Source organism: Hemiscyllium ocellatum, chromosome 18 (assembly GCF_020745735.1).
Source record: "Hemiscyllium ocellatum isolate sHemOce1 chromosome 18, sHemOce1.pat.X.cur, whole genome shotgun sequence".
Lineage (NCBI taxonomy): Eukaryota > Metazoa > Chordata > Chondrichthyes > Orectolobiformes > Hemiscylliidae > Hemiscyllium > Hemiscyllium ocellatum.
In genome coordinates, this window is record NC_083418.1 from 10,489,627 (window position 1) to 10,515,471 (window position 25,845).

General features: G+C 45.5%; 1 protein-coding gene across 1 annotated transcript in view; it reads left to right on the plus strand.

The window, feature by feature from the left end:
• Positions 1-6: 6 nt before the first annotated feature.
• agbl2 (AGBL carboxypeptidase 2) overlaps positions 7-25,845 on the plus strand; it is a 53,798-nt gene continuing 27,959 nt past the window's right edge. The window contains exons 1-4 of the mRNA XM_060839162.1: positions 7-30; positions 12,706-12,748; positions 17,684-17,869; positions 18,096-18,203. Coding sequence (XP_060695145.1) covers positions 7-30; positions 12,706-12,748; positions 17,684-17,869; positions 18,096-18,203 — 361 coding nt within the window. The remainder of the gene's footprint in view (positions 31-12,705; positions 12,749-17,683; positions 17,870-18,095; positions 18,204-25,845) is intronic.

The following is a 25,845-nucleotide window of genomic DNA, read 5'->3' on the forward strand; positions in this document are numbered from 1 at the left end:
GGGAAAATGACAAGTCGCAGGTTGAAGCAGGTAAGTTGAGAGTGAGAGGCCCCGAGTGGGAGATACAGAGCACAAAACAGTGTGTGAAAAGGTGAGGCAGAGATAGGGAGTGGAAGTGATGGTTTAGATAGCGAAGGGATACTGCTTATATGAGAAGAAAGTAGCTGGAAACTGAAAAATAGAAAGAGAGGGATCGTGAAACCGAAGGGAGCTCAGGTAGAGAGAGAAAGGAGACTAGTTGAGATGGTGGAAAGTATCCGATACCTTGAGTCGTAATACAAGTGATTGGGGCTGGCGCAGCTGATTGACGAACGACCACCGTCTTGAGGCAAACTGGAAAGACAAGAGCTGTTATCCAACAACCCAGAGCGACAGACAGCAGCTGAGCACACTGCAGGAGCAGTGAGGACACGAACAGATACTGAAACTTATCAAGAGGTAAAGAGAACCTGAAACATACTGGGGAAAGACTGACAGAGGGGTCTGAAAGACTGGGATAGAGCAGCTCTGATTTTAGCTGTTCATCTAAATGGCAGGTCTTGCCAGGATGTGGTCACTTAACTAATGTCAGCAATTATTGTCCATCCTTAATTGCCCTGTGGTGAGCTGCCTTCTTAAACCGCGAAAAATCACACAATACCAGGTTATAGTCCAACAGGTTTAATTGGAAGCACACTTGCTTTCGGAGCGACGCTCCTTTATCAGGTGATAGAGGAGGGCTCAATCCTAACACACAGGATTTATAGCAAAAATTTACAGTGTGATGTAACTGAAATTATACATTGAAAAATGCCTTGATTGTCTTTTGAGTCTTTCAACTGTTCGAATACCATGATAGTTTCACTTCTTTTACTTGTAAATCACAAAATTTATTTTTTTAAAGAAGTTGTATTCTCAGTTGCATTCTCAGGCTAACTGTAACAATTGGTGTTAGCTAGACAATATGTTGAAGGTGTTAGCCCCCTTATTCTCTGTCTATGCCATGATGTTTAGATTGATTCTAATCTAAAAAGTGAGATAACAGAGTTTTACATGAATTCATACAGTTTTTGAGCAAAGTACAATGTAACTCTGCAAGTACAAAATCACCCCACAAACTTATATGTGTGTGTGTGTGTGTGTGTTTGTGTCTGTCTGTCTGGGTTGGGGGACTGTGAGTGTATATCTGTGTGTATGTGAGTGTAGAGTGCCTTAAGTCTGTGGGGTGTGTGTGTGTGTGTGTCTGGGTGTCTGGGTGTCTGGGGTGGGAGGTTGTGAGTGTCTGTGAGAGAGAGTACATATGTGTGTGCATGAGTGTAGAGTGGTCTAAGTCTCTGAGTGTGTGTGTCTGTAAGGGTGTGTGTGTGTGTGTGTGTGTGTGTGTGTGTAGGAGTGTCTGTGTGTGTGTGTAGTGCAATGGTGGTCACCTGGAGTGTGACATGAACCCAAGGTCCCGGTTGAGGCTGAGGTAGAAAGGCTACGACAACAGATGAATGGGCACCGCACAACAATCAACAGACAGGAGGGTTCCCTCCCAGTTGGGGAACACTTCAGTGGTCCAGGACATTCAACCTCGGACCTTCGGGTGACCATCCTCCAAGGCGGACTTCGGGACAGGCAGCAGCGAAACGTGGCTGAGCAGAGGCTGATAGCTAAGTTCCGTACCCACAGGGAGAGCCTCAACCGGGACCTTGGGTTTATGTCACACTCCAGGTGACCACCATTGCACTACACACACACACACACACACACACACACATCCTCTCAGACATTTAGACCACTCTACACTCATGCACGCACATATACACTCTCTCTCGCACTCACAACCCCCCACCCCAGACACATACACACACTCCCACACATACACTCCCTCACAGACTTAAGACGCTCTACGCTCACATATATACACTCTCTCTCACACTCACAACCCCCAACCCAGACAGACAGACAGACACACACACACACACAAACACGCACACACACACACACACACATACATTTGTGGGGTGAATTTGTACTTGCAGAGTTACATTGTACTTTGCTATCTCACTTTTTAGATTAGAATCAATTTAAACATCGTGGCATAGACAGAGAGAACACAGGGGGCTAACACCTTCAACATATTGTCTAGCTAACACCAATTGTTACAGTTAACCTGAGAATGCAACTTCTTAAAAAAGAATAATTTTGTGATTTACACATGAAAGAAGTGAAACTATCATGTTATTCGAACAGTTGAAAGACTCAACAGACAATCAAGGTATTTTTCAATGTATAATTTCAATTACATCACACTGTAAACTTTTGCTATAAATTCTGTGCCTTACAATTGAGCCCTCCGCTACCACCTGATGAAGGAACGGCGCTCCGAAAGCTAGTGTGCTTCCAATTAAACTTGTCTGACTATAACCTGGTGTTGTGTGATTCGTAACTTTGTACACCCCAGTCCAACACCGGCATCTCCAAATCATTCTTGAACCACTGCAGTCCTTGGGGTGTACACACACCCGGTGTTGTAAGGGAGGGCATTCCAGGATTTTGACCCAGTGACACAGAAGAAACAGCGATATATTACCAAGCTAGGATTGTTAGTGTCCTGGAGGGGAACCTTCAGGTAACTGGCAGAAGAGGTCAAGAGAGGGATAGGCCAAGGGGAGAAGGGTGGAGGGGGCTGTTAGGCAGAAACTGGGGCGCCTAAATTGGGAACTGATGTTTTCAGGAAAATGCACGACAGAAATGTGGAGGTTGTTAGGAAGCACCTGCTGATAATGCTGGACAGGTTTATCCCACTGAGATAAGGAAGGGATGGTAGGTTGGAAGAGCCTTGGATGACAAGGGATGTGGAACATCTAGTCAAGATGAAGAAGGAAGCTTACTTAAGGTTGAGGAAGCAAAGATCAGACAGGGATCTACAAGGTACCCAGGAAGGAACTGAAGAATGGATAAAGGAGAGCTCGAAGGGGACATGAAAATGCTTTAGTGGATAGGATTTAAGAACAACCCTAAGGCAACCTACACTTCTGTAAGTAATAACAGAATGGAGCAGTTTTTGGCAGGTGTGGCCAGGAAGGATTCCTGACTTAATATGTAGATTGGTCAACTACAGAGGAGGCCATATTTGATTTAGTGCTTTGCAACGAACCATGTCAATGAACCAAGAGCATGAAAAAGCGTTAGCAGGTAGGATTAAGGAAAACGCTCTGGCATTCTACACTTATGTGAGGAACAAGAGGATGGTGAGAGTGAGGGTAAGGCTGACCAGGGATAGTGGAAGGAACTTGTGTCTGGAGTCAGAGAAGGTAGGGGAGGTCCTTAATGAATGCTTTGCTTCAGTATTCACTACTGAGAGGGGACCTTGGTGTTGCGTGGACAGTGTAAAAAAGGCTGATATGCTTGAACAGGTTAGTGTTAAGAAGGAGGATGTGCTGTAAAGTTTGAAAAACATGAGGATAGATAAATCCCCTGGGCCAGATGGATTATACGCAAGGTTACTACACAGAGCAAGAGAGAGATTGCTGTGCCTTTGGCAATGATCTTTGCATCCCTACTGTCCACTGGAGTTGTGCCAGATGATTGGAAGGTAGCAAATGTTATTCCCTTGTTCACGAAAGGGAATAGGGATGATCCTGGGAATTACAGACCGGTCAGTCTCACATCTGTGGTGGGTAAACTATTGGAGAGGATTCTGAGAGAAGGACTTTTGATTACTTGGAAAATCTTAGTTGGATTAGAGATAGTCAACATGGCTTTGTGAGGGGCAGGTCATGCCTCAAACCTTATGTGACAAAGATCCTCAAAGTGAATATGATGTATAAGGATTTTAGCATAGCGTTTGATAAGATCCATGGTTGGATCATTCAGAAAGTAAGGAAGCATGGGCTACAGGGAAATCTGGCTGCCTGGATATAGAATTGGCTGGTCCATAGAAGACAGAAAGTGGTGGTGGGTGGAAAATACAAGTGCACAATCCTTTATCCAAAACCCTTCAGGACAGCTGGTTTTCGGAATTCGGAATTTTTCATATTTTGAAATAAGTGACAGTTTAACAGTGAACTTCTAATAATCTTACCAAACAGCAGACCCACCTGTGAGTACGCCAAGCCCTGAGACAGAATTGACACCTGCCAGTGCTGGGCCTTACCTCTGGGAGACGTGGGTCGAGTGAGTGTGGAGTTGGGTTAACTGTTTGCATGCCAAACAACCTTGTTATGGAGACAAAAACTTCACAAAAAAATCTTCAGATTTCAAAGCTTTTTGGATTTGGGGATTTCAGATAAAGGATTGTGTACCAGTATTTAGCCTGGAGCTCAGTGAGCAGTGGTGTTCTGCAGGGATTTATTCTGAGACCTCTGCTCTTTGTGACTTTGATGACATGAAGGTTGGTGGAGTTGTGGATAATGTGGAGCTGTTGTAGGTTGCAATGGGACATTGGCAAGATGCAGAACTGGGCTGATAAGTGGCAGATGGTGTTCAGCCTGGAGAGGTGTGAAGTGATTAACTTTGAAAGGTCAAATTAAAATACAGAATACAGGGTTAAAGGCAGGATTCTTGGCAGTGTGGAGGAAGAAAGGCATCTTAGGGTCCACGTCCATAGATTCCTCAAATTTGCCACCTAATTTGATAGGGTTGTCAAGCAGGTGTATAGTGTGCTGACTTTCATTAGCAGGGAGATTGAATTTTAGAGCTGCAAGGTTATGCTGCAGCTCTGTAGAGTCCTGGTTAGGCCACACTTGGAATATTGTGTTCAGTCCTGGTCACCTCATTATAGGAAGGATGTGGAAGTTTTAGAGAGGGTGCAGAGGAGATTTACCAGGACTGGAGGGGATGTCTTATGAAGAAAAGTTGAGGGAACTAGGGCTTTTCTCATTGGAGTGAAGAAGGATGAGAGACTTGATAGAGATGTATAAGATGATGACAGGCATAGATAGAGTGAATAGCCAGAGACATTTACCCAGGGCAGGAATGGCTGTCATGAGGGGGCATAATATTGAAGTGATTGGAGGAAGGTTTAGGGGAGATGTTAGAGATTGGTTCTTTAACGCAGAGAGTTGTGGGTGTGTGGAATTGCAGTACCAGGAGTGGAAGTAGAGTCAGAGACATTAGGGACATTTAAGCGACTCTTGGATAGGCACATGGAAGATAGTACAATGAAGGTTAGTCTGATCTTAGGGTAGGACAAAAGGCCGGCACAATATCGAGGGCTGAAGGGCCCAGACTGTGCTGTACTGTTCTATGTTATAATAAGGGCATAGATAGGGTGAATAGGCAAGATCTTTTCCCCAGAAAAAGGGAGTCCAAAACTAGTGAGCACAGGTTTAAGATGAGAAGGGAAAGATTTCAAAGGGACCTGAGGGGCAAGTTATTCACACAGAGGGTGGTGCATGGATGGAATGAGCAGCCAAAAGTGATGGTGGAGGCTGATGCAATTACAACATTTAAAAGGCATCTGGACATGTGCATGGATAAGAATGGTGTTGGCAATGAGATTAGATTAATCTGGGATATCTGGTTGGCATGGATGAATTCAACTGAAAGGTCTGTTTCTGTGCATCTCTGTGACTCTATTTGGATGGAAAAGCTCAGCAGGTCTGGTAGCATCTGCAGAGAGGCAGCAGAATTAACATGGGTGACTCTTCTACAGAACTGATGGTAGCTAGGAAATGGTGGTATCTCTGTGAGAGAGAGAGAGAGAGAGAGATGTCCAGACAAAGTTATGTCTGTGTGGAGTTTGCACATTCTCCTCGTGTCTGCGTGGGTTTCCTCTGGGTGTTCCAGCTTCCCGGATCGCAGGTTAGGTGAATTAGCCCAAAGTATCCCTTAGTCAGGATTAAATGTAGGGGAATAGATCTGGGTGGTTGCTCTTCGTAGGGTCAGTGTGGACTTGTTGGGCCGAAGGGCCTGTTTCCATACTGTAGGAAATCTAATCTAAAAGCCAGAGAGAACAAAGAGCTGCTAAGAAAGAGCATAAGTGGATGAAAATGTGTTGCCTGTGCTGAAAGCAGCCCATATGATGACAAGAGTCTGGAGTGAGGGGGGGTGTGGATAAGAGACACAGAAGATGATGTTCAGACTCTAAAATTACTGAACTCAATATTGAGTCCTGAAAACTGCAGGATCCCCAAGTGGAAACTGAGATGTTGTTCTTCCAGCTTGTGTTGAGCCTCACTGGAGAAATGCAGCAGGCCCAAGTCAGAAATATGGGCCTGGGAACATGGTGGTGTGTTGAACTGGCAGGTAACTGGAAGCTCAGGGTCATTTTGTAGACAGGATACAGATGTACCGCAATGCGGCCACACAGTCTGCGTTTCATATCCCCAGTGCAGAGGAGACCATATGGTGAGCAGCAACTACAGCAGACTAGGTGAGGAGTAGGTGAATTACTACTTAACCTGGAGAGTGTGTGTGGAACCTTGGATAGCAAGGAGGAAGGATGTAAACAGGCAGGTGTTACACCATTTGCGATTGCATGGGAAGGTAGTATGGGTATGCAGAGGTCTTGGGAGTGGATAAAGAGTGCCGTGGAAGGAGCAGTCGCTGCAGGATGCTGATAAGGGAAAGGATGGGAATGTGTGTCTGGTGGCGGCATTCCAATGGAGGTGGCAGCTTATGGTCATTTGGATGCAGATGCTGATGAGATGGACAGCAAGCACCAGGGCACCTTATTGGTTTTGTAGGAGGGAGAGGGAAGGGGTGAGGGCAGAAATACAGGAAATGTGTTGGATACAGTTGAGAGGCCCATCCAGTGGTGGGAATTAGATTACTTACAGTGTGGAAACAGGCCCTTCGGCCCAACAAGTCCATACCGACCCACCGAAGCGCAACCCACCCATACCCCTACATTTACCCCTTACCTATCACCACGGGCAATTTAGCATGGCCAATTCACCTGATCCGCACATCTTTGGACTGTGGAGGAAACCGGAGCACCCGGAGGAAAGCCACGCAGACACGGGGAGAATGTGCAAACTCCACACAGTCAGTCGCCTGAGTCGGGAATTGAACCCGGGTCTCTGGCGCTGTGAGGCAGCAGTGCTAACCACTGTGCCACCATGCCACCCTTGATTGAAGTAAAAGATGGATATTTCTGAGGACCCCTGCAGAAGATTGCATCATCAAAACAAACCCATCGAAGGCAGAAGCACTGGGAGAATGGAATGGAGTCTTCACAGGAAGCAGGGCGTGAGGATGTATAAACCAGCTAACTGTGGGAATCAATGGATTTGTAGGGAATATCAGCGGCCAGCCTATCCCCAGATACGGAAACAGAGATGTTGAGGAATGGGGAGAGAGGAGTCAGAGGTGGACCAGTTGGAGATGAAAGGAGGATGGAATTTGGAAGTGAAATTGACACGATTCCTAATTCCAAGCCAGAAAGAGAAACAGCACTGATGGTGTCATCAATGTACTGGAGAAAAGAGTTGTAAGGAGGGACCCGAGTAGGACGGAAACAAGGAATGTTCCACATATCCCAGCAAGAGACTGGCTTCACTGAGGATACCAATAGCCACAACTTTGATGTGAAGAAACTGAGAGGAGTTAAAGGAGAATTTATTTCCAGTAAGGACCAGTTAGATCAGGCGGTGGAGAGTGGCAATGGATGGGCATGGTTCTGGCCTTTTTCCTGGGAAAAAATGGAGAGTCCTGAAACCATCTTGATGGGGGATAGGTGTGTAAAGGGATTGTGTCTGTTGTGAAGAGCAGGCACTGGATCCTGTGAACTGGAAATTCTGAAACTGACATAAAGCATTATAATCTTTAATCCAGCTTCCAATCAACGGGCAATGTTTTAACTTAGCAATCTTCAGCCAATATTTTTCACTCAATGTGATATCAAGAAATAGTTGGAGGCACTGGATACAGCAAAGATTGTGAGCTCTAACAACGTTCTGGCAATAGTACTGAAGACGTGTGCTCCAGAACTTGCCGTTCCCATAGCCTAACTATTCCAGTACAGTTACAGCACTAGCATCTATCCGGCAGCATAGAAAATTACCCAAGTATGTCCTATCCACAAAAGGCCGGACGAATCCAGTCAGACCAATTCCAGCTCCATCAGTCTACTCTCGGTCATCAATAAAGTGATGGAAGGTGTCAACACAGCTATTAAGCAGCACCTGCCTAGCAATAACCTGCTCAGTGTTGCCCAGTTTGGGTTCTGCCAGGGCATCTCAGCTCCTGTCCATCATGTCAGCTTTTGATTCAAACGTGTCAAAGGAGCTTTATTCCAGAGGTGAGGTGAGGGTGACAGAAGATATCTCTCCAATTACCGCACTAAGATGACGGTTTTCAATTATGATTATGCTCCCAGAAACAATAAACAGTGTGAGAATTGTTGTGGGTTTAACTTCAGGAATCAAAGTAGTGAAATCTAAGATCCATCCATTTATCAAAGTGGAACATCTGTTGAAGCTGGCTGCCATTACAGCACGGTGGCTCAGTGGTTAGCACTGTTGACTAACAGCAACAGGGACCTGGGTTCAATTCCCACTTTAGGTGACTGTCTGTGTGGAGTTTGCACATTCTCCCTGTGTCTGTGTGGTTTTTCTCTGGATATTCTGGCTTCCTCTCACAATCACAAAAGATGTGCAGATCAGGTAAATTGGTCATGCTAAATTGCCCATAGTGTTAGCTGCATTAGTTAGAGGGAAATATAGGGTAGGGTTACTCTTCGGAGGGTCAGTGTGGACTTGTTTCTGTACTGTGTGGAATCTAATCTTTACCAAACAGAGAGTAGCTACTGACCATTTCTTCTGGATGAAGAATCCAGATTGCTGACCACATCTATAACACGATTTGGATGCTGTTGTTTTAACAGATTACCCCTTGAAATTGTCGAAATATTCCCGAGAACAATGCCTAACACATGAGAAGAAGTCAACCGTGTAATATGCGGGAAAACGTTTAAGTCTCATTCTGCTAAGGAATGGGATCTGCTTTCAGTAACATACACTGAAGTCCAGACACATTTGGAACTAGGGCTGAGTCTGCCTGGCTCCAGGCACGTTCTCCCCTATCCTAACCTGTTCATTGTATATCCAGTAACCAAGAAGGCTCCTGATCACAATATAATCTGCCATATTTATGACAGACTGTGAATGCACAAAACAGGGACGTAATCATGAGCATAAAATAGACTTCAATGCAACTTGAGCACTTAGTGTCATCCAATCTCAGGAACATCCATGGTAAATTTTCTTTGCACCCTTTCCAATTTAGTAACATCCTTCCTATAGCAGGGTGACCAGGATTGTATGCAGTACTCCAAATGTGGCCTTATCAATGTATTGTGCAGCCATAGCATGATGTTCCAACTCCTTTACTCAATGCTCCGACCGATAAAGGCAAGCGTGTCAAATGCCACCTTCACCACCCTGTCTGCAGATGGCACCATTTTCAAAGAGTTATGAACTTGCACCTGATTGAGCTCAAAGAACCTACTTGAGAACGCTGCTGGAACCTGAGCCAACAAATTACTTTAGATAGGATCAAGCAACTTCTAATCACTTCAGAAGTTAAAGCACACAATGATTGTATTTACCAATCAAATTAGAGGCTGATGTATTGTACAACACCATTGTAGGAGTAATGATTCTGAAATAATTAATATTGAAGCTGTAGGAAGCTCCCCTCAATCTGATGAAATCATAGAATCAAACCATCAAAGAATCATACTGTACAGAAGAGACCCTTTGGCCCATTGAGTCTGTTTTGCTCCTCCTGTAACCTTGCACCTTCCTCCTTTGCCTCCTTCAGTATTCTGGGATAGATCCCATGAGGCCTGGGGGATATTTCTACCTTAAGGTTTTTTCAAGACACCTCCACTTCCTTGATATCAACATACCTTCGAGTATCAACAAGCCCCCTCCTGAATCTTACCAATATCCATGTCCTTCACCTTGCTGAACGCCAATGCAAAGCACTGAATAAGGTCCTCACTCACCTCCTCTGGTTCCATGTATAAATTCCCTCATTTACCAAGCTACTGCAGTACCTTTAATATATATATAAAATACCTTGAGATTCTCCTTAATTCTACATGTCAAGGACATTTCATGCTCCCTCCTAGCACTCTTAAAGTTCTTTTCTGCTTCCCTTACAATCCTCAAAGGCCTAGTTTGTCTTCTGCTCCCCAAACCTTACGTATGCTTTCTTTTCGTTTTTGACTAACCTTTCCATTTCTCTCATCATATAAAGTTCCCAAATTTTGCCATCCTTATTTTTCATTCTCACAGGAACATGCACATGTCCTGCAGCTTGACTAACTGGCCTTAAACGACTCCCAGATGTGGATTTACCTTCAAGCAGTTGCCCCATATCCAATTTTTCCGGTTCCTGTCTAATACTGTTGTAATTAGCCTTCCCCCAATTTAGCATTTTCACCCAGAGACCAGTCTTACCCTGTTCCATAACTTATAAATTTATGATAATTGTTCCTAAAATGCTCCCCTATTGAAATTCCAATTACCTGGTCAGGATCATTCCTTGATACAAGGTCTACTTCGGCCCTTTCCCTCATCTCAGTATCTGCATATTGTTTCAAGAAACCTTCCTGAATGCACTTAGTAGATTCTGCACCATCCAAGCTCTTGGCACTAAAGCAGTTCTAGTCAATGGTTGGGAAGTCAAAATCACCTACTACAACAGCCCTGTTGTTTTTACATGATCTGCTTAAGTTTCTGTTCCTGTTTCTCCTGCATTTCCTACACTCCTCTGGGATCACCATTGTTTTGCTCACTCCATACCTTTATACGTTTCTCTTTTCCTTTTTAACCAGTCCTGAATATTTAATCAACATCCAGTGTTCTCTGGGTTTGCTTTAGATTAGATTAGATTCCCTACAGTGTGGAAACAGACCCTTCGGCCCAACCAGTCCACACCGACCCTCCGAAGAGTTACCCACCCACTATCCTCTGAATGATGCACCTAACACTATGGACAATTTAGCATGGCCAATTCACCTGACCTGTGGGAGGAAACCGGAGCACGCCCACGCAGACACGGGGAGAATGTGCAAACTCCACACAGACAGTCACCTGAGGCTGGAATCAAACCTGGGACCCTGGTGCTGTGAGGCAGCAGTGCTAACCACTGAGCCACTATTGCTCCTGTATTTAACCCTAAAGGGAACATGTTGAGCATGCACTCTCTTTATTTCCTGTCTGAATGCCTCCCCCTGTTCTGCTGTCAGTATACCCTCAAATAGCAGTTCTCAGTCTATTTTGGCCAGATCTTGCTTTATTTTAATAAATTCTGCCTGAGCCCAAGCCAAAACGTCACACTCTCCACTTCACCACCTTCGCCCGCTGCCCAGACGCACCTTGGCATAATGTTTTGCCCTCTGGTGGCAGTGATCCTCAGTGGAGAGCCCACTACAAAGGGGCCCTCCCCTCTTACATTGGGGCTCTGGGATGAAGAGTGCTGTGCAACCATAGTTTGAGTCATGTCACTGGGTGCCAAGCCTTGAGTAATGTTTGTGGCTTGGCGGAGATGGTCAAGTGCTCCATTTTTAGTTTTTTGAAGGTGTTACTCCCTAAATGTTGGCTGCATTTCAGCCCCACGCTCCTGATCTACAGGCCCCCCAGTGCGGAGGGTAGAAAGTAATGAGGGGAGACAAGTCTACAAGCCTTCTTGTGGGTCTACCCCTTGGCCTGGTCCAGACTGTGAGCCATGCAGGGTCTCGTCATTCCTGACAGTCTGCCCCTTCTTTTCTAGTTACATCTGCGCTCAGGAGCACGGTTGAGGCTTTTCAAGTCTGATGGGCACTGCAGGGGTCAGAGTGCGTCATTGGACCGGATGATGTCATTTTAATTTGATGAGCTTCTGTTGACTTTCTATAACTATCTGTTAATCGTTTAATTTTGTTTCTATTACTGTTGCTCACTGGTGGCTGCTTAACCTGATAACATTTGTTACTTTAAGAGTTGTGGAGCAGTGGTAATGTCCCTGACTCTGAGTTAGGAGACCCAAGTTCAGGTTCCCCCTGCTCCAGGGGTGTGGGCCTGAAGGAGGTTGGTAATGAGGAAAACCATTTTTTTGGAATGAGCTGAAAATGTGGTGGAGGCAGGATCAATTGAGGCATCAGGAAGGTATAGGATGATTATTGGTTTAGAAATGGTGTGCAGGGATGTGGGGAAATGGCAGGAGGTTGGCACAAGGTAATTGAATTTGCACAATGGGCCAAATGGCCTCCTGCATGGGAAAAATTCTATAATTCTGGGTCAAAATCTGGAACTCCCTAACTGTGGGTGTCCAACACCTTTGTGACTTCAACTCACTACCTCCTTCTCCAGGGTAATTGGGGTTGGACAAGAAATACTGACTCAGCCAGTGATGTCCACATCCCATGAATGAATGAAAAATACATTCTTCCTTAACAGTACTGTGCGCTGACTACATCACATGAACTGCATTGGTTCAAGAAGGCAGCTTCGGGCACTCCGGAGTATTAACCCTTTCAGAAAAATACACCAGAAGGGGCAGTGATTGAAATATCTCTTATTGGAGATGGTGATTGCCTGACATCTGTGTGGTGCGAATACTGGTCAGCCCAAGCCTGGATATTGTCCAGGTCCTGTCACATTTGAGTATCAATCACTGTGTCAGGACCAGTGCAGCTCGAAATGGAATTATCAGGGAGTGCCTCCACTTCTGTCCTTCTGAGGGGAGGACTCTGAGAGGCTGGTCCATTCTGTATGCTCTAATCTTCATACTGTTCTCTTTTTGTAGGTGGGCTATGTGTCCAGGTATTGCCAGAGTCTGGAACTTCAAGGTGAGGGTATTCAGTTTGTTTTAATTTAAAGGGGATGAGTTCAATAAAGGGTTGGTAATACTTTTGTAAGGCTCAAAGTTCGAAGGAGAGGGGACTTTTTTTTAAAAATATAAATGAAGACAAAACTACCAGAGGGTAAAAACAATCATTGGGTTGTATGTGAGAGACAGTGTCCGGTGGTGTCAGAGTGACCGATCTAAATACTGGCAGTGTCAGAGTGACTGACATAAATACTGACAGTGTCAATGTGACTGATTGAAATACTGGCAGCGTCAGTGTGACCAATATAAACACTGACAGTGTCAGTGTGACCGATCTAAATACTCACCTTGTCAGAGTAAATACTGACAGTGTCAGAGTGACCAATTGAAATACTGATGGTGACAGTGACAGTGTGTGACTTATCGAGATACTGACAGTGTCAGTGTGACCGATATAAGTACTGATAGTGTCAGAGCGATGGATCTGAATACTCACAGTGTCAGTGTGACCGAGCTATATACTCACAGTGTTTGAGTGACTGATATAAATACTGACAGTACCAGAGTGACCAATATAAATACTGACAGTGTCAGAGTGGAAATGTGTTGCTGGAAAAGTGCAGCAGGTGTCACAGTGACCAATCAAAATACTGACAATGTCAGATTGACCGATCCAAATACTGACAGCGACAGTGATTGATCTAAATACTGACAGTGTCAGAGTGACGGATCTAAATACTGACAGCGTCAGTGTGACCGATATAAATACTGACAGTGTCAGAGTAACTGTTCTAAATGCTGACAGTGTCAGAGTGACGATCTAAATACTGACAGTGTCAGTGTGACCGATCTAAATACTGACAGCGTCAGTGTGACCGATATAAATACTGACAGTGTCAGAGTAACTGTTCTAAATGCTGACAGTGTCAGAGTGACGATCTAAATACTGACAGTGTCAGAGGGACTGATCTAAATACTCACAGTGTCAGAGTGACCGTTCTAAACACTCACAGTGTCAGTGTGACCGATCTAAATACTGACAGTGTCAGAGTGACTGACATAAATACTGACAGTGTCAGAATGACCGATCTAAATACTGACAGTGTCAGTATGACTGATCTAAATACTGACAGTGTCAGTGTGACCGATCTAAATACTCACAGTGTCTGAGTGAAAATGTGTTGCTGGAAAGCACAGCAGGTCAGGCAGCATTCAAGTGTCAGAGTGACTGATCTAAATACTCACAATGTTAGAGTGACTGATATAAATACTGGCAGTGTCAGTGTGACCGATCTGAATACTGACAGTGTCAGTGTGACTGACCTAAATACTCACAGTGTCAGAGTGATTGATCTAAATACTGACAGTGTCAGTGTGACTGATCTAAATACTGACAGTGTCAGTGTGACTGATCTAAATACTGACAGTGTCAGAGTGACTGATCTAAACATTGGCTGTGTCAGTGTGACTGATCTAAACACTGACAGTGTCGGAGTGACTGATCTAAATACTGACAGTGTCAGAGTGACTGATCTAAATACTGACAGTGTCAGAGTGACTGATCTAAATACTGACAGTGTCAGAGAGACCGATCTAAATACTGACAGTGACAGTGATTGATCTAAATACTGACAGTGTCAGAGTGACGGATCTAAATACTGACAGTGTCAGAGTGACTGATCTAAATACTGACAGTGTCAGTGTGACTGATCTAAATACTGACAGTGTCAGAGTGACTGATCTAAATACTGACAGTGTCAGTGTGACCGATCTAAATACTGACAGCGTCAGTGTGACCGATATAAATACTGACAGTGTCAGAGTAACTGTTCTAAATGCTGACAGTGTCAGAGTGACGATCTAAATACTGACAGTGTCAGAGGGACTGATCTAAATACTCACAGTGTCAGAGTGACCGTTCTAAACACTCACAGTGTCAGTGTGACCGATCTAAATACTGACAGTGTCAGAGTGACTGACATAAATACTGACAGTGTCAGAATGACCGATCTAAATACTGACAGTGTCAGTGTGACTGATCTAAATACTGACAGTGTCAGTGTGACCGATCTAAATACTCACAGTGTCTGAGTGAAAATGTGTTGCTGGAAAAGCACAGCAGGTCAGGCAGCATTCAAGTGTCAGAGTGACTGATCTAAATACTCACAATGTTAGAGTGACTGATATAAATACTAACAGTGTCAGAGTGACCGATCTGAATACTGACAGTGTCAGTGTGACTGATCTAAATACTGACAGTGTCAGAGTGACCGATCTAAATACTGACAGTGTCAGAGTGACCGATCTAAATACTGGCTGTGTCTGAGTGACCGATCTAAATACTGACAGTGTCAGTGTGACCGATCTAAATACTGACAGTGTCAGTGTGACCGATCTAAATACTGACAGTGTCAGTGTGAGTGATCTAAATACTGACAGTGTCAGAGTGACTGATCTAAATACTGACAGTGTCAGAGTGACTGATCTAAATACTGACAGTGTCAGTGTGACCGATCTAAATACTGACAGTGTCAGTGTGACCGATCTAAATACTGACAGTGTCAGTGTGACCGATCTAAATACTCATGATTTGGAGATGCCGGTGTTGGACTGGGGTGTACAAAGTTAAAAATAACACAACTCCAGGTTATGGTCCAACAGGTTTGATTGGAAGCACAATAGCTTTCGGAGCTAGTGCTTCCAATTAAACCTGTTGGACTATAACCTGGTTTTGTGTGATTTTTAACGATCTAAATACTGACAGTTGCAGAGTGAACAAGGGGAAGATGACAATAGAGGCAGTGTGGTCGGTGGAGGGGGTGGTGATGGAGGAACGGGAAAATGAGTTGATGGTGGAGATGGAGGGATGTTGATGGTGGAGGGGGGAGGCGGAGTTGATATTGGAGGGGGAGGGGAAGTTGCTGTTGGTTGGGGAGGGGGAGTTGATGGTATTAGGGGAGGGGAAGTTGATGGTGAAGATGGTGGGTGAGTTGATGGTGGAGGGGGAGGGGGAGTTGACGGTGATGGTGGAGGGGAGTTGATGGTGAAGGGGGAGGGGTCGTTAATGGTGGAGGAGGAGGGGAAGTTGATGGTGGGGGGGGTTGATGGTGGAAGGGGAGGGGAGGGTTGGTGGTGGAGGGGGAGGGGAAGTTGATAGTGGAGGGGGAGGGGAGGGTTGATGGTGGAGGGGTGGGGAAGTTTGTGGTGGAGGGGGAGGGGAAGTTGATGGTGGAGGGGGAGCGGGGGTTGATGGTGGAGGGGGAGGAGTAGTTGGTGGTGGAGGGGTTGTTGGTTGGGGAGAGGGAGAGTTGCTGGTGGAGGGAGAGGGGATGTTGATGGTGGTGGGGGAGGGGGAAGGGTGTTGATGATGGGGGGAGAGGAGGAATTGATGCTGGAGGGGTGTTGACTGAACATGTGGAGGTGGTGGTGGTGTAGTCAGAGTAAATATTGCTGACAGTGGAGATATTGACAGTGGAAGTGAGGTGGAGGGGTGTCGTGAAAGGTGCTGACATGGTGTCCTTGGTTCGGATGACAGACCCTAACTCCCCGAGAGAATGAATCCAATTGGAGAATCCCCATCAACCCCAAGCAGAGGGCAGACTGAGGTCAGCAGGAGTTCGACCGAGCAGGAGGAAGGAGAGGAGGACGTCCCGACATTACACTGTGAGTGAGGGGGAAGGGAGGGGTCCCAACGTTATACAGAGTGAGGGGGAGGTGGAGGGACATGGAGGGAAGGGAAGAGCAGGGGGTCACTGGGGAGTGACTTGGTGGGCTCATGGATGAAAATTGCATTTACAGTTTGAGCTGTTATCTTCTTGTTTGATCTGCAGGAATGTCTGAGAACTAATAGAATGATGGAAATGGTGGTGGATGCATTAATTAGAGTTAATTGGGTTTGAATTGATTGTGTCAATATGAAAAGCTAGTAATCAGCAGGGGAGGGGGGAGATGAGTGAAATAAAACTCTCATAAATGCATGAACCTGAATCCTGTTGAAATAGTTATTCTTTGGCAAACCAGACTATGTTTCAGGGTATGATTGCACACGGATTTCCTGAAAATGAGCATTATGACCAGTGTAAAAATGCAGTAAAAATGTGGACCTGAGTTACTTCTTCACCGAAGGGAAAGCAAGGCATGGCCTTAGCATACATGTTTACCACACATGAGTAAGATAGGATGCAAAAGGTTTTGGGAATTGGATGATTTGATCACGATGAAGATTTGGACAGGTTGTTCACATTCATGCTTAAAATTGATCAAAAAAGCTTATGAAGCATGATCAGGTTTGGGCACTTTGCAAACTTAAATAAAAGTATTGATGGGGCCATAGCTTCAAATTGAGGGATGATAGATATAAGACAGATGTCAGAGGTAGTCTCTTTACTCAGAGAGTAGTAAGGGCATGGAACGCATTGCCTGCAACAGTAGTAGGCTCGCCACCTTTACAGGCATTTACATGGTCATTGGATAGACGTATGGATGAAAGTGGAATAGTGTAGGATAGATAGACTTCAGATTGGTTCCACAGGTTGGTGCAACATCAAGGGCTGAAGGGCCTGTACTGCGCTGTAATGTTCTATGTTCTATTTAGCTTTTGTGACAACTCCAGGAATAGTTTCAGTGCACCATGGGGTCTGCATTTTGACAATAGTTGGATATTGTGTGTGTGTGTTTAAGGGGAGGTGGGCAGTTTGTATCTGTATGGGTTTGGGGTGAGGGAGTACGTTTGTCTGGGATTTATCTTGTGCGTTTGTGGGGGTTCATTGACTGCAGATCAAGTCTCTGTACACGGTTGATTTGTGAACACCTATTTGCACACTGACAGTGTGGGCCTGACTGTCTGCATATCTAACAGCTAGATAGGCAGACAGAATGGGAGGGTGATGACAGTGCTAACATTAATGGGAATATGATAGGGGTGTAAAGCACTGTTTCCATTTGAACATTCCAGATTCCTTCCTTAGTGAGCCCAAGTTACTGAGGACCCGACAGCTGGTGTTTGCCTATCGTGCCGGGAGACACGTTCCTCGCCTTCGGGAACCCCTCAGTCTTTATGCTGTCACATCCTCGGGGTCACAGCTTGCCCCACGATGGCCAATAGAGTGCGAGGTCATCAAGGAACAGATCCACCACATTGGTAAGACCATGGAGAGGTGAATTCAGGAGCTGAGGGAGAGAGGGGGCAATGGTGTCAGGGTGTGGGGGATGCTGTTGGGAGAAGGGACAGACTGTGTCTGAGACAGCAAAGAGGCCACTCCAGAAAACGTGCCATTAGAAGAATCCATCCTCATTGGATGGTTGGGCCATGACACCGGTGTGTTTGCTTGGAGTGACCTTTTATTTCTTTGTGTTCCTCCTGGCAGAGTGGAGCCCTCGAGAAGCTGAGAGACTATCCCAGCCCAGTCTACATGAGGAGGTGCCAGAGTGTGGTGGGGAACATGGCAGAACCGTGGTATTCTGTATCGATGGAGGTGAGTTCTGACTCCGAGCTTACAGTTACAAATTTAAAATTCCCATTCTTCTTGTTCAACTCCCTTTATGGTGTTATCTTTCTCTGTTTCTGTTATATCTGCCTTCTGGCAACCCCATCAGCCAGAAATTACCCTCTGCGTCGGTTCACAATACAGTCTCCTCTCCTCTGGGGAAACAAAATGTAGGACACCTACGTTCCGTCCACAAAAAGTGACCCTGAACGTCCTGTTGCCTGCCATTTTGACACAATGCCGTGTTGGCCGGCCTGCACCTCTGCCTCAGGCCTGCTGCAGTTTTCGAGCCAGGCCAAGGGCAAGCTGGAAGAACAGCATCTCGTTTTCCACTTCGGGACCCTGCAGCCTTCAGGACTCAATATCGAGGTCAATCATTTTCGGATCTGTACCCCTTTTTCCATGTCCTTTACCCACCTCCTCAACCCAGGCTTTGTCAGTTCCTAAGCTGCTCTCAGCACAGCCAGCTCCTTCTCTCATCCTCTTGACTCTCAGTTTCACTCCATCTGGCCTGTTCACCATAGTCTCCTTGTTCACAACCCCTTTGATATCTCTCTCATTCTCACCCGGTCTCACCCCCTCTCTCTTTCTCTCTCACTCACTCTCTCTCCCCACCCCCCCACACCCCACCTCTCTCTCTCTCTCTCTCTCCCCTTCTCCCCCTCTCTCTCTCCGTTTCTGACCTCTGTCTCCACCTGACAGCTCACTCTCCATCCACTCCACTACGTCTTCAGCATAAATACTACTTTTCCCCAGTTGTAGTTATTTCTGATGAAGAGTCACTGGACTCAACACATTAACGCTGCTTTCTTCCAACAGATGCTGCCAGATCTGCTGAGTTTCACTCCCAATTTATATATTTTGTCCCCAACATTACCCATTTTGCTAACGAGGACTATGTGTTGTCAGCCCTTTCCTCACCTGGGGTTTAACTGTGAACCCATCTCCATGACAAAACTTTTAGACACTCTCACTCATATCTGTATTTGAATCTATTTCCACCTCATTACACACCAATGAGAATCTTTCAGATGTGTCTTTACCCCATCTTATCCCAGGATTCCAGGGTGGGGGTGGGTCATCAATGACTCCCCACCCACTTTGAATCCCAGGATGAAGCTTGGGGAAAGGGTCTCTGACCCTTACAGCTAGGGTCAGCTCTCAATGACAGCCCACCACCCAATACCCTGACCTGAACTGAGCTTATCCATTCCAGCTTTCTGTTGGGAATTAAATGTCTTTATTCCTCATGGATTGAGAGGCCCTCTTCCTCATGTATAGTTCATGGAGGTTTACAGCATGGAAACAGGCCTTTTAGCCCAACTTGTCCATGCCACCCAGTTTTCACAATGAATCTAGACCCATTTGTCTGTGTTTGGTCCATATCCCTCCATACCTATCCCATTCATGTTCCTGTCCAAATGGTTCTTCAATGACAAAAGTGCACTTGCCACCACCACTACCTCTGGCAGCCTATTCCAGACACTCATCACCTTCTGTGTGAAAACATTAACCCTCCACACTCTTTTGTATCTCTTCCCTCTCAGCTTAAACCTATACCATCTAGACTCGCCTACCATGGGGAAAGGTTGTTGGCTATCCACCTAAACTACGCCTCTCATGGTGTTATAGGCCTCTATAAGGTCTCCTACGCTCCAGGAAGAAAAGTCCCAGCCTATCCATCCTCTCCTTTTAACTCAAACCTTCCAGCCTGGGTAGCATCCTAGTAAATCGTTCTAGTTCAATAATATCCTTTCTAGAACAGCGCGTGACCAGAACTCCAACTGTGGCCTCACCAACATCGTGTATAGCTGCAACATGATGTCCCAACCTTCATCCCTAAAGCTCGGATTGATGAAAGCATGCATGTCCTTCACCACCCTGTCACTTCAAGGTGACTCCATTTTCGAGGAGCTAAGAACCTGTACCTCTAGATCTCTTTGTTCTAAAACACTTGCCAGGGCCTTCCCATTGACTGTGTAAGTCCTGCCCCAGTTTTACCTACATAAGTGCAACACCTTGCATTTATCTAAATTAAACTCCATCTGACATTCATCAGCCTAGATCATCAGTTGATGAAGATTACACTATATTCCCAGATAATCCTTTCACTGTCCACTATACCACTAATCGTGGTGTCATCTGCAAACTTACTAACCATATCTCCTAAATCCTCATCCAAATCATTTGTATAAATGACAAATAGCAGTGGACCCTGCACCCATCCCTGTGGCAAACCACAGGTCACAGGCCTCCATTTTGAAAAACAACCTCTACCACCACCCTCTGTCTTCTACCTTCTAGCCAAGTGTGGATGCAATTGGCTAACTCTTCCTGGATCTCATGAGATTTAACCTTACTCAACAACCCACCATGTCAAAAACCTTGCTTAAGTTCATGTAGACAATGTCTGCTGCACTAACTACCCTCATCTATTTTCATAGTCTGCCCTTTAAAAATCTCAATCAAATCCGTGTGAGACACATTTTCCAGACACAAAGCCATGTTGACTACCCAAATGAGTCCTTGCGTCTCCAAATGCCTGTAGATCCTGTCTCTCAGAATCTCCTCGAACAACGTACCCACAACAGGCGTTAGGCTCATCGGTTTGTAGTTCCCAAGCATTTCCCTACAGCCTTTCTTTAATAATAACACAACATTAGCCACCCTCCAATCTTCAGGCACTCCACCTGTGGCTGTTGGTGATACCAATATCTCTGCATTGGATCCTGCAATCCCCTCCCTAGCCTCCCACAAAGTCCTGGGATAGACTTCATCAGGTCCAAGGAATCTATCTACATTATTGTTTTTTAAGATGTCCAGACCTTCTATTCTGTAAACTGGAGTCTCTTCAAGATTTCACTATTTATTTCCCAAGCTGACTAGCTGGATGGTAAATACTGATGAGAAATATTCATTTAGGATTTCACCCATCTCTTCTGGCTCCGCACATAGATGGTCTTGTTGATCTTTGAGAGGTCCTTTCTCTCCCTAGTTACTCTTTTGCCCTTCATGTACTTGTAGGAACTTGTAGAATACCTTTAGATTCTCCTCTAACTTATTTGCCAAAGCCACCTTGTGTCCCCTTATAGCCTTCTTGATGTTTTTTTGGTGTGTGCCCACACCCTCATGGAATTAATTTGACTCCAGCTGTCTATACACGTCATATGCCTCCTTCTTTTTCTTGGCCAGAGCCTCAATAAATCTAGTCAGTCAGGATTCCCCACTCCTGCCAGCCTTACCATTCACTCTAATAGGAACATGCATCCCTGAATCCTCATTAACTCACTTTTGAAAACTTCTCACTTCACAGACATTCTTTTGCTTGCAAATAGCTTCTCCCAATCAACTTTTGAAAGTTCCTGTCTAACACCATTAAAATTGGCCTTGTCCTAATTTAGAACTTGAACCAGTGGACTGGACCAAGCCTTTTCCATAGCTATTTTACAAACTAATGGAATTATAGTCACTGGTCCCAAAGTGCTCCCTGCAAATGTGTTGCTGGTCAAAGCACAGCAGGCCAGGCAGCATCTCAGGAATAGAGAATTCGACATTTCGAGCATAAGCCCTTCATCAGGATTATTCCTGATGAAGGGCTTATGCTCGAAACATCGAATTCTCTATTCCTGAGATGCTGCCTGGCCTGCTGTGCTTTGACCAGCAACACATTTGCAGCTGTGATCTCCAGCATCTGCAGACCTCATTTTTTACCCAAAGTGCTCCCTCACTAATGCTTCCGTCACTTGCCCAGCTGTATTTCCCAAGATGAGGTCAAGTTTGCCTTGTCTCTAGTAGGGTCATCTACAAACTGCAAGAGAAATTCTTCCTGAATATGCTCCACAAACATCTCTCCATTCAAGCGTTGAACAATATGGTAGTCCCAATCAATGCTGGGCAAGCTAAAAATCCCCCACCATTACATACCAGTTATTTTTGCAGATACCTGTGATCCCCTGACATATTTGCTACTCAATCTCCTGCTGACTGTTGGGGGAGGGCCTACAATACAATACTGTCAAAGTGATCTCCCCCCTTTCAGTTCTACCCAGATAGACTCAGTGGACAAACCTTCAAGAGTATCTTCTCTCAGTATTGCCATGATGTTCTCCCAAATCAAAAATGCAACTCTCCCTCCTCTCTTGCTTCTTTTTCTACCGTTCCTACAGCATTTGTTTCCCGGCACACTGAACTGCCAGCCCTGTCTCTCCCTCAGCCATGTTTTGTAAAAGTTATAATATCCCAGTTCCATGTACCATCCATGTCCTGAGTTAATTTGCCTTACCTGTCAGGCCTCTTACATTGCTTCCTGTTGTGCTCTTGCCTGCCCTGTCTAAGAGCAGGATTACCAACACTGCCTTTACTATTTAACTTGCTTTCATTAGTTTTTATTTACTATCTTCAACCTTCTCTTTCATCTCCCTTCTGCTCTGGATCCCACCCTCCCTGCCACACTAGTTTAAACCCTCCCAAGTGACTCTGGCAAATATTCCCACCAGGGTAATTGTCCCCCTCCAGTTCAAGTTCAAGATGTACAGGTCATCTCCATCCAAAAAGAGATCCTAATGATCCAAGAATCCGAATCCCTGGACCAGCTCTCAAGCCGTGCATTCGTCTGCCAAATTCTCCGATTCTTACTCTCACTAACACATGGCACCTGAAGTAGTCCCGAAATTGCTACCCTTGAAGTCCTGCGTTTTGACTTTCTGCCAAACTCCCTCTAACCACTCTTGAGGACCTTAGGCCTTTTCCAAATGGGTCATTGGTACCAATGTGTACAATGACCTCTGCCTGCCTCTGAAGAATTTCATGCAACCGCTCAAAGACATCCTCGACCCTGGCACTAGGGAGGCAACACACCATTCTGGAGCCTCAATCGCGGCCACGGAAATGCCTGGCTGTGCTCCTGACTAGCGAGTCCTCCTACCAGTGATGGAAAAGTGTAGGCCAGATCCAAATGTCAAAGCTCTAAATTGGAGAAAGGCCAATTTTGATGGTATTAGACTAGAATTTTCAAAAGTCGATTGGGGGCAGATGTTCGCAGGTAAAGGGACGGCTGGAAAATGGGAAGCCTTCAGAAATGAGATAATGGGAGTCCCGAGATGGAATTTTCCTGTTAGGGTGAATGGAAAGGCTGGGAGGTGTAGGGAATGCGAGATGACTAGATAAGTTGAGGCTTCGGTCAACAAGAAGAAGGAAGCATATGTCAGGTATAAGTGAGGACTGCAGATGCTGGAGATTAGGGTCAAGAGTGTGGTGCTGGAAAAGCACAGCAGGTCAGGCAGCGTCCGAGGAGCAGGAAAATTGACGTTTCGGGCAAAAGCCCAGATATAGACAGCAGAGGTTGAGTGAACCCTTGCAAGAGGATAATAGCAGTAGGAGTACACTTAAGAGGGAAATCAGGAGGGCAAAAAGGGGAGATGAGATAGCTTTGGTAAATAAGGTAAAGATAAATCCAAAGGGTTTTTATCCACATATTAAGGACAAAAAGGGAGAGAATAAGGCCCCTCAAAGATTGCAAAGCAGCCGATGTGTGGAGCCACAGAAGACGGGGAGATACTAAACAAGTATTTTGCATCAGTGTTTACTGTGGAGAAGGATGTGGAAGATATAGAATGTGGGAAAATAGCTGGTGGCATTTAAAGGAGGAGATGCTGGATGTCGTACAACACATAAAAGTGGATAAATCCCCAGGACCTGGTCAGGTGTAGCCGAGAACTCTGTGGGAAGCTAGGGAAGTGATTGCTGGGCCCCTTGCTGAGATATTTGTATCATCGATAGTCACAGGTGAGGTGCTGGATGACCTGGAGTTTGGCTAAGGTGGTGCCACTGTTTAAGAAAGGGGGTACAGAAAAGCTAGGGAACTAAAGACCAGTGAGCCTGACATTGGTGGTGGACAAATTGTTGGAGGAAATCCTGAGGGACCGGAGTTACATGTATTTGGAAAAGCAGGGACTGATTAGAGATACTCAACATGGCTTTGTGCGTGGGGAATCATGTCTCATGAACTTGATTAAATTTTTTGAAGAAGTAGCAAAGAGGATTAATCTGGGCAGTGATGTAGATGTAAAAAGTGAGGTCTGCAGATGCTGGAGATCAGAGCTGAAAATGTGTTGCTGGTTAAAGCACAGCAGGTTAGGCAGCATCCAAGGAACAGGAAATTCGACGTTTCGGGCCAGAGCCCTTCATCAGTGATGTAGATGTGATCTATATGGACTTCAGTAAGGCGTTCGACAAGGTTCCCCATGGGAGAGTGGTTAGCAAGGTTAGATCTCATGGAATACAGGGAGAACTAGCCATTTCGATACAGAACTGGCTCAAAGGCAGAAGACAGAGGGTGGTGGTGGTGGTGGAGGGTTGCTTTTCAGACTGGAGGCCTGTGACCAGTGGAGTGCCCTAAGGATCGCTGCTGGGTCCACTAATTTTGTCATTTCTATAAATGATTTAGATGTGAGCATAGTAGGTATAGTCATCGCAGATTACACCAAAATTGAAGTTATGGACAGCGAAGAGTAAAAGGATCTTGATTAGATTGGCCAGTGGGCCGAGGAGTGGCAGATAGAGTTTAGTTTAGATAAATGTGAGGTGCTGCATTTTGGAAAGGCAAATCAGGGCAGGACTTAGACACTTGATGGAAAGGTTCTGGGGAGTGTTGCTGAACAAAGAGATCTTGGAGTGCAGGTTCATAGCTCCTTGAAAGTGGAGTAGTAGGTAGATAGGATAGCGAAGAAGGTGTACATTGGTTAAGGCCACTTTTGGAATATTGTGTGTAATTCCGGTCTCCTTCCTTTGAGAAGGATGTTGTGAAATGTGAAAGATTAGATTAGATTACTTACAGTGTGGAAACAGGCCCTTCGGCCCAACAAGTCCACACCAACCCGCCGAAGCACAACCCACCCATACCCCTACATTTACCCCTTACCTAACACTACGGGCAATTTAGCATGGCCAATTCACCTGACCCGCACATCTTTGGACTGTGGGAGGAAACTGGAGCACCCGGAGGAAACCCACGCAGACATGGGGAGAACGTGCAAACTCCACACAGTCTGAGTCGGGAATTGAACCCGGATCTCAGACGCTGTGAGACAGCAGTGCTAACCACTGTGCCACCGTGCCGCCCACAAAAAAAAACCCTCGGGCTCGTCCGGGATATGAACCCGGGACCTCTCGCAAGTCATCACCGTAAAGCACCCAAAGCGAGAATCGTACGCCTAGACATTCAGCAAAGATTTACAATAATGTTGCCAGGGTTGGAGGACCTGAGCCATAGGGAGAGGCTAAATAGGCTGGGGCTGTTTTCCCTGGAGCATCGGAGGCTGAGAAGTTTATAAAATCATGAGGGGCATGAATAGGATAAAGATAAGATCTTTCCCCTGGGGTGGGGGAGTCCAGAACTAGAGGATATAGGTTTAGGGTGTGAGGGGATAGATATAAAAGGGACCTAAGTGGCAATTTTTTCATGCAGAGGGTGATGTTTTTATAGAATGAGCTGCCAGAGGGAGTGGTGGAGGTTGGTTCAATTACAGCATTTAAAAGGCATTTGAATGGGTACATGAATAGGAAGGGTTTAGAGAGATATGTGCCAAGTGCTGGGAAATGGGACTGGATTAATTTAGGCTATGTAAATGCA